The sequence below is a fragment of the Meles meles genome, chromosome X (genome assembly GCF_922984935.1).
Source record: "Meles meles chromosome X, mMelMel3.1 paternal haplotype, whole genome shotgun sequence".
Classification (NCBI taxonomy): domain Eukaryota; kingdom Metazoa; phylum Chordata; class Mammalia; order Carnivora; family Mustelidae; genus Meles; species Meles meles.
Window position 1 is genome coordinate 58118547 of NC_060087.1, and position 8665 is coordinate 58127211.

General features: G+C 49.1%; 1 protein-coding gene across 3 annotated transcripts; it reads right to left on the reverse strand.

The window, feature by feature from the left end:
* Window positions 1-3020: 3020 nt before the first annotated feature.
* On the reverse strand, window positions 3021-7769 carry PJA1 (praja ring finger ubiquitin ligase 1). 3 transcript variants are annotated; one of them, XM_045996415.1, is made up of 3 exons: window positions 7632-7769; window positions 5170-5690; window positions 3021-4602 (listed from the first exon to the last, which is right to left on the reverse strand). In XM_045996415.1, the coding sequence occupies exons 2-3, from the start codon at window positions 5460-5462 to the stop codon at window positions 3465-3467; spliced, it is 1431 nt and encodes a 476-aa protein (XP_045852371.1). In that variant the 5' UTR covers window positions 5463-5690; window positions 7632-7769; the 3' UTR covers window positions 3021-3464. The 3 variants fall into 3 exon arrangements, with proteins under 3 accessions (XP_045852371.1, XP_045852370.1, XP_045852369.1); XM_045996414.1 differs by having other exon boundaries at window positions 3021-5364; XM_045996413.1 differs by having other exon boundaries at window positions 3021-5690.
* Between the last annotated feature and the right edge of the window lie 896 nt (window positions 7770-8665).

The window sequence follows — 8665 nt, forward strand, 5'->3', positions numbered from 1 at the left end:
AATATGCCAAATCACCGACTCTTAAAAAGGACTGTTTCGTGTGTAGTGGCCCGAGGCCTGCATGTTCCAGAACCATGGCTCCAGGTACCAATAATGGGTCCACTGTGTTGTCAACAGAAATTGCCTGACCTCTTGCCATTCTGGGTATTTCATCTGACTGAAAAGCAGGCACAAAACTAGGTTATGAGGTTGGCAAGTGTGCCACTTGGGACTCCCAGTTAGAAACAACAGAAACCAACCCTGGTGAATTTAAGCGAAACAGTTTTATTGGAAAGCTATGGGGGAGCTTAGGGAAGAGTTGGAGAGCCCGGGGAATCTGATTCCCCGGGAAAAGGGGAACTGAGTGTCCAAGGACATAGCCACATCCTACACAGGAGTGTTGGGCCTCTGGTGTTGGCAGCATGGTCCCCCACTGCAGCCGCCACCTCGGTGGCACGAGAGGAAATGTTTCATGACCCTGATGCCTCTGAATTCCTCCCCCTCCAGACCTAAGGTATTAGGCACAAGGGTCTGATGTGCTTAACTGAGGTCCCAGGCCCAAGCCCAGGCAACTCGGAGCCTGGGGCCAGAGTCTCAGGCCTTGGGGTTGTCCCTCCCCAGGAGTGCCTCACCTCCAGTAGGAGCCCATGCGGCAACAGGCCTCTCCAAGACCAGCAGGGGGATGCAGGCCCCAAGAGGAGTTCCCTGCACCACCACCCCCCAACCAACTTCCGTGGATTTACTAATCGTGTCTCTAAGGGAAATTAGAGCAGCCCCAAGGGTGCCTCTCCTATACCCCCTGGTGTGGTGCCCATTAGGGCACAGCCAAGGTAACGTGAGGCAAACCACCACAAGCCCGCCTGTCAAGAGCCCTCTAAGGTCACAGACTTCTGACTCTCCGTGACAGGTGAGGTGCTGGCTGAAGGCCAAGGGGGGACACACGATGGCTGTGGGGGACAAAATAACAGTATCAGCTTTGACCACTTCAGAAACAAAGGACTGCCAGGGCTTCCACCCATGTCTCTGGACTTGTACTGAGAGAATCAGCATCATCTCTCTCTCTCTTTTTTAATTGGGAATTGTTTTGATTGTATTTTGTTAATATTCATGAAAATCAGTGCCACTGTTAGACAGTCAAGCAAATTAATGAGGGCAGGTGAAAAAATCTAAAGCCCCCTTCCTCGCTGCCCAACCCCCTGTCCCTCCCCAGAGGTAACCACTGCCATCAGTTAGGTATGCAGCCTTCCAGACACTTCGGTACACTATGATCTATAGTTTGGTTTTGCAAGGTTTTATTTTACATGAAGACCATATATAACTGCTCCACAATATTTTTTTTTCCTACTTAACAGTGTGCCTTGAGATCTATCTGTATCAGCACATATAATTTTTAATGACTGTACCATATTAGCTCCGTACCACCAAGGATCTAAGTCGGGCTCAGAGACATGCACCATTTTGCATCTTGAAAGGTAGCTAACCCCCTAAACTGTTCTTCAACGAGCCTGCTATCACTTGTGTTTCCTGGTTTTCTCCTAGCCCAAATGAGATATTATCATGAAGAAAAACCACAGCTTTCTGATGGACACCGTGTGTTTCACTGTTCTCTTCGTTTGTATGTCACTGATCACCCGTGAGGTTGAACATTAACCATATCCAGGCTGTTGGAGCTAAAAACAGCTCCCATAAACTGTCAGCAGGAGCATACATTAGTATAATCGCTCGGGAAAGTAGTTTGGCAATACGTGGTTAGGAGAAACACGCTTAAGCCTGCAGGACCCCAAAATTCCCCTCCAAGCCTAAAGACCCAGGAACTCCATCTCCACACATCCTTACCTCTAGAGAAACACACACGTGCACAGAGAGACATGTTTTAAATATATTGATTGCCGCAAAACACTGGGAAGAACCTACACGCCCACCAATAAGGGGATAGATAAATTGTGATGATTCATACAACTGAATGTCTATCATACAGCAGTGCATAAACTAGAGCTATATGTATCAAAATGGTTAAATCTCAAAAACAATACTCAGTGAGAAAAAATCAAGTTGCAGAATGATACATACATTCTATCAATTATGCCCACTTAGAAAACATAAACATTCTATATTGGCTACAGATATATACAAACATATACATATATATGTACGCATATACATATACATAGACACACATACGTCTAAAAACACAGACAAGAAGCAAACATACCATTTCCTGGGTAGTGCTTACCTCTGTGGAGGAGGGAAAGTAAATGTGACAGGTGAGGAACATCACTTGTGCCTGATTCTATTTACTGGAGAGAGAAAGAAGGACTGGAAGCCAATATGGCCAAATGTTAAAACATGTTCTCTCTGTGTAAGTGGGTATTAATATCTGTCACAGCACTTGTCTGCCATATATTTTTCTAATCTAATCCTTTTGTGTCACTGCGTCAATGTATACAGTTAGCATAGAGATTTGTTATTTGGGGAGGGGTTGCCCACTTCCTCTCAGAGTTTCTTTTCTTTTGTAAGGTTTTATTTTTTTTTAAGGGATCTCTACACCTGACATGGGGCTCCAACTCATACACCGCCCCCCCCGCCCAGGATCAAGAGTCATAAGCTCTACCAACTGAACCAGCCTGGTGCCCTGTTCTGAGAGTTTCTATTTCCTAAAAGGGGATTTTTTAAATTCCTTCTCCTACCAACTCATACTCATTTTGGATATGTTTCTACCATTGTTCTTTATTTTCCCGCACACTTTCTCATCGTCTCTTTCCTTCCCACAGACTGACAGGGACTGTCTATGTGACCTTTGCCCGTAGAGTAGTTTGACAATCATACACTGTATTCCTACTTATAGAAATTGTCACCCTTAATTTCTTGCTGTTGTTGGAGTCAGCATTTCCAGTGACACTAAAGTTTTTCTACTGTTGGGAACACCAGAAAACAAACAATAACCCATGAAACCCCATTTTTGATGCAGGGACAAGGGATCAATTATAAAGTCACTTAGTACCACCATTTTAGACAAAACCAAACAATTCCACTGTACCATGTAAAACCAAAAGGAGAACTTTAATAAGCTTTTACGGCACTGCAATTACAGGAACATTAACCCATAATGTTTCATGCAACAGAAATGATGATGCCTTCTGGACATAGTTAACAGATAAACTCGACGTTACGGTTAACAGCAACATAGTCTACCGAAGAAAACAAACGCAACTTATCTCAACTTTCCGGTTAGAAAATGTATGTTTTTACTGCAGTCTCAAGTAGCGTCGAGAAGTTTAGACTTCCTTTTCTAACCTCTAAGATAGACAGTGTGATTTTTAATGCAATCGCACACAACCATTTTCACACTGGAAATAATCACAAGGAATCAACAGGTGCAGATTAATCACGGCTTTCACTGCAATTGTTAATTTCGAGAGGGCTCCTGTGGTATTTCGGGTTTCAGATGGGGACAATCATCTGACCAGGAGTAAAGAGCCCTGGTCTTAGAGTGGGGAAGGGAACATGCAGCGGCACACGGGGCAGGTGCCCGACTTCTGAAGCCAGATGGACACGCACGGCTTGTGGAAATAGTGGTGGCAAGGCAACTCGGTTGCCACCTCCCCCTTCACATATTCACTACAACAGATGGGGCAGCACATTTCCTGCCCCACCGCACTGTGATTCTCAGTGACCAGGATCTCGGGGAGAGCATCAATGCTCTCCTTGCTGGCCGGCGGATTGGCCACCTCCACATCCACAGCGAGAGACTCCAGGTGCGCGAGGGCTGTTTCCATCGCTTGGGCCAGGCGTTCTTCCAGCGCCATGTAGGTGAGAAACTGAGGATCCACGTAGGAGATGGCTTCGGCCACCCCCAAGCCGTCTGCGAACCCATCAAAGAGGCTCCAATCCACTTCGAGGTCTTCGCTCACGCTGGAGTCGTCTTCAAGGTTGTTGTTTCCATCTAGCATGAACACTCCGGGCTGCAGGAACTCCTGACCTGATTCATTATCGCCCTCACTGCTACTCTCGTTTTCATTGTACTGGAGCCAAGGAACTTCGCCTCCTCTTGGGGACACCTGCTCCTCTTCCTGAAGACATGCTCCTTGGATTTCTTCAAGTTGGCCACCGCCGCTGCCGCTGCCGCCACCGCCACCACCACCACCACCACCGCCACCGCCGCTGCCACCACCGCCGCCGCCACCACCACTGCCACCGCCACCACCACCACCACCACTGGCCCCGGCGCTAGAGCTGGCCCCAGTGCTGGTGTTCCCCCTGACCTGCTCGGGCTCGTGCTCTTCCTTCCCTGGCAGAGTTTCCCAGCTTTCCCCGCTGGATGACAGATTTTGCTCCCGACCGCGATACTTGTGACGCAGAGCAGCAGTCCACTCTTTGTCGCTGTCGGAGTCTTCTTCGCAGTACTTGTAGTAGTCGTCGCTGTACGTCCAGAAGTCGGGGTCGGCCATGGTTCGTCGGCGTCTTGGCACCTTCTCCGGCTTCACTTGGTCCTTCCTGGCCTCCCTCTTGTCTTCGGGGTACTTCGGCTCAGAGTAGCCGCTTGAACTCTCGCCTCTGGCTCTTCTTGCCAGGCCGTCCGAGCGGCCTTCAGCCGTGTTGGCCGTATCCCTCCACCTGGAAGTACTATGTGGCATATCATCATCATCATCATCAGTATCAAAAAATATTTTTGGTTTCACGCAGTTGGGGCTGGCCAGATTTCTGATTTTGGGCCTCACCACCGGCTCCTCTGCACTCTTTGGGGGGTCTTCCTCCCCATCACAAATACTCACAGGAGCCCTGCTGGGATGTGCAGGTAAACTCTGCTCCCGTCTCTGCCTCTCCAGGCTGTCGCCGGTGGTTGCCACCTTGCCTTCAGCAGATGTCTGAGAGGCCATGCTACTTTGCTGCAGGAACTCGGCTCTGCTAGCAGAGCGTCTGGCCGCAGGGGCTGGATCTATCTTGTCGAGCTCCTCTCTCACATCACGCTTAAAGCTAGAGAACTGCGGGGGCACCCCAGCCAAGGACCTGGCCCCTTTTTCTGGGTCATACGGCTTATCATCTTTAAACTTGCCAGTTTTCCCTCTCACTGGCGTTCGCTCAACAGGCCCAGCCCCCTCCTCCTCGCTATCATCTGCCCCGAAAGAGTCAACATGTCCATAAGCCATTCCTCTTCTGCTACCCGAGGCCCTGTACTCTCTTGGTGGGTACCTGGAGTAGTCCTCATTATCAACATTCAGGCTGGCTCCAGAGCTCTCACTGTCTTCCCAACTATGACGAGTGATGGAAAATGGCGACCGGCTCCTCTTGGTGGTTTGACTGGGGGCTGATCTGTGCATTGGGACTTCCGAGGTCGTCTTTCTCTGGCTGGAAATCCTTTCCTGCTGGCTCGTGGATGGCCTGAAACTGACATAAGCATGCCTTCTTCCATACCGCCTGCCTGTATGGGACTGATACCCTCCTGCTGGCTTGGGCCACACAGGCTTGCTAGATTCCTGACCCATGGCTCTGCCTTAGCAGGGTTTCCAATACAGCTGGGCCTCAAGTGGAAAGGCTCCTGCTCCCTGCACAAGTTTTGGAGATGGGAGCGCCAACTCAGTTCGGAATAAGAGAGCAGGGAGATCTATTTCCACTTCAGCAGGCAGGTAACAGAAAGAATAAGGGGCCTTTACAATAAGTTTCACTTTCTTCTAAGGCCTGAAGTAGCATTCCAGTGACTGTCAGGTGTAGACCTGGAACACATTTTTAACGTTGGCAAAATGATTACAAAACTGGGTTGACAGGAAAGCCAGACTTATGGGAGAATCTGACAGAAGATTGGGGGCAGGGGCAGTGACCGGACCCTGGAAAGGTGAGTGAAGCACTGTGGAGTTATGCCAACGTGATAGAGGAAAGACTGCTGCCGTTATTTTATGGGGTGTCTGTGTCTTTTCTGAGCCCTGCAGACAGGAGAAATGCAAATTGGAATAAGGTGGAAAATACAGATCACCATGTGTTCGTGAGTGCCTACATGTCTGTCAGGAGGAGACGGGCAGGTGGAAGGTGGGGGGGCGGAACCAGTCATCATGCTGTGAAGAGAGGCCTGTATTTGTAGGGGTAGGGGACAGGTGTATTGGGGAGAGGCACTAGCATCAGACAGGATGAGACCTGTTCTGGATGCGGGCAGGAGAACGACAGGTGCAGGTGGGGTGACTTCAGAGGAGAGGGGTGTGTGCAGGCATGACAGAAAGAGAGTGTGTGCACATGGTCGTATGTGCAGCCGCTGCAACTCGGTGCGGGGATGCCTGTGTACATGTCTGGCAGGCAAGAAAAGGTTTGGTGGCACCGGTCAGGGGTGGCCTATGTGTGTGCGTGTTCAGTGAAATGGGAGGCAACAATGGAGACATGTCAGTGCAAACAAATGCATCCACGAGAGGGACAGCACAGGAGAGGGATGTGCGGGTGGCCACTGGGTGGAACGGGGTCAGCAATCGGGGAAATATGTGTGTTTGTGAAGGGGGCTATAGCAGGGAGGAGGGGTTGTTGTCCGTGGGCGAGGATTTCTGTGAGTGTGAGTGTGAATGTGAGTGCGTGCATGGCCGGGAACAGCAAAGGAGGGCTGTCTGTGCACAGATGCAGCAGGCAGGGAGCCAGGCTGGGAGTATTTGTGAGGGCTGTGTGAATGAGAGCGTGGGGGTGCATACGTATGTATGTGGCATGTGAAAGAAGGACTAGCAATCAAAGGATATCCTTATGTGTGTATGCGGCAGGCAGGAGCTAAGGCAGCCCCCGAAGGGGTGTGTGTGTGCACTCACCAGAGCATACAGAGACCAAAGGAGGAGGGGGCTGCTTCTGGAGGTGTGTATGGGGCAGGCTGTGAGAAGCAGGGAAAGGCACTGAAGGTGTGACAGTGTGCAAGAGGGTATGTATGTGCGTGTATCCATGTGTGCAAGGGGAAGGGGATGTTCCAGAACCTTGAGTGGGGGGGTGCAGGGAGGGGGCTGCAATGGAAGGTTTCTCTGTGTGTGTGTACACGTATGTACACCCGCGGGCACGTGTACGCATGCGTGTGTGCGTGCCATGCATGCATGCGTGTATGTGTAGGTCCCTGCCCACACACGCGAGACATGGGGAGGGGGAGGGGGCCGCAATGTCATAATGAGGGACGGGAAAACGTTATCGGCTCAAAGGGCAAATCCAAACAGATGGCCAGGGAAGGGGGAAAAAAGAAAAGGTGTGCGAGGGTCTAGTTTCTCCCTGGGAATAATTTGTTTTTCTGACAATTATTTTCCTGGGAACAATAATATATTTACCTAAAAATCTTAACAATTTACTATTTAGCAAAACAACTGCAAAATGGGGGAAGAAAGGCCATGGAGTGCTCCGCAAAGGGACCAAGAAGGGAGGAAGGAGGAGAGGGCCCCGACCACCACTCCCCTCTCAAACAGGGATTAAAGCCCTTCGTGGGGGCCGCGCCACACGAAGAGGCTGGGGGACGGAGGAGGAAGCCCCCAGACAGGTCGGGGGACACAGGCCTCACTCTGCAGTCAGGTCTTGCGTCCGCCCCACCCCTTCCCGAGGGGCGAGCCTGAAAATCTGTTCGCTAGAGGACCCCGAATCCTCGTCCCCATGCCAGGCCACCTGTCCCACTTCACCGTCTGGAGGAATTGAGGAAGGAAACAGCCTTCACTCACCCAGTCCGGACACCCGCACGCTTTCGAGAGGCGCAGAGCTCTTGGACCTCCGACCGCCACCACCACGACCGACCGACCGACCGCCAGAGCCGCTGCTCTTGTCTCCAGCTCCTCCCCCGGCATACAGCAACAGGGCGGGCGGTGACTGCGGCGGAGGAAGTGATTGTGGCGTCGGTGAGGCCCGCCCCCTTGATGTGGCGGGGGCGGCAGCTGCCCTCGACAAATCAGGGTGGGCCCCAAAGCATTATTTCATTTTAAATGATGAAATCGTCGAGGATACTGAAAAGGACAGCAAAAAATGTAACCAACAGCTAGCTTTAACAAATGTTAAACATTTAGCCAAACTCCCTTCTGTTCTCTTTTTTTTAAGATGAAATGTAAAAATTCTTTCTGATTAATTCCAATATTAAAGTAATTATAATAATATATCATACTCTATGTTACATGTTATGGCTTGTACTAGAAGTATGGAAAATGTGAAACCGTATATCTAGGGTGGTAATTTTTTTAACCTGATAATTGAAGAAATTGAACTGTTTACAGTAAAATTTCTTGCTGTTAATTACAAAATCAAGCTTCTCCATCCAAGAGAAATCATCAGTCATAAAACGTAATACCTGATCACGATCCGGTAATAGCATTGCAGCTTAAAAATATTATAACTATACCTTTTGGATATGTATAATTTTACTGAACTTCTGTTTTTTTTTTTAAATTGCACTTTACAACGTATTTTTAGTATTTACATCAAATGTAAAGACTCCCCATGTTCACAACAATAGCAAGGTTTTGTTCTTGGAAATAAAATGCATAATAGAAGAACAAGAAATATTAGGGGTCACAACATAATAGAAATAGGATATATGTGTAACTGTCAAACCACTAAAGAAATAATATGTAGAACAAAGAAAAATTCGGTCTATCAAAGGGCAGAAATGGAGTGGGAAGCAACAAGAAAGGTTATTTTTTAAAAAGGGCAGGAATAAATCCAAATATATCAGTATGTAGTATGGATTAACACCTATAAAAAGCAG

Bases quoted from the DNA above. Each gene is read 5' to 3' on its own strand.
- PJA1 (XM_045996413.1), bottom strand. From the start codon at position 5,462: ATGGGTCAGGAATCTAGCAAGCCTGTGTGGCCCAAGCCAGCAGGAGGG.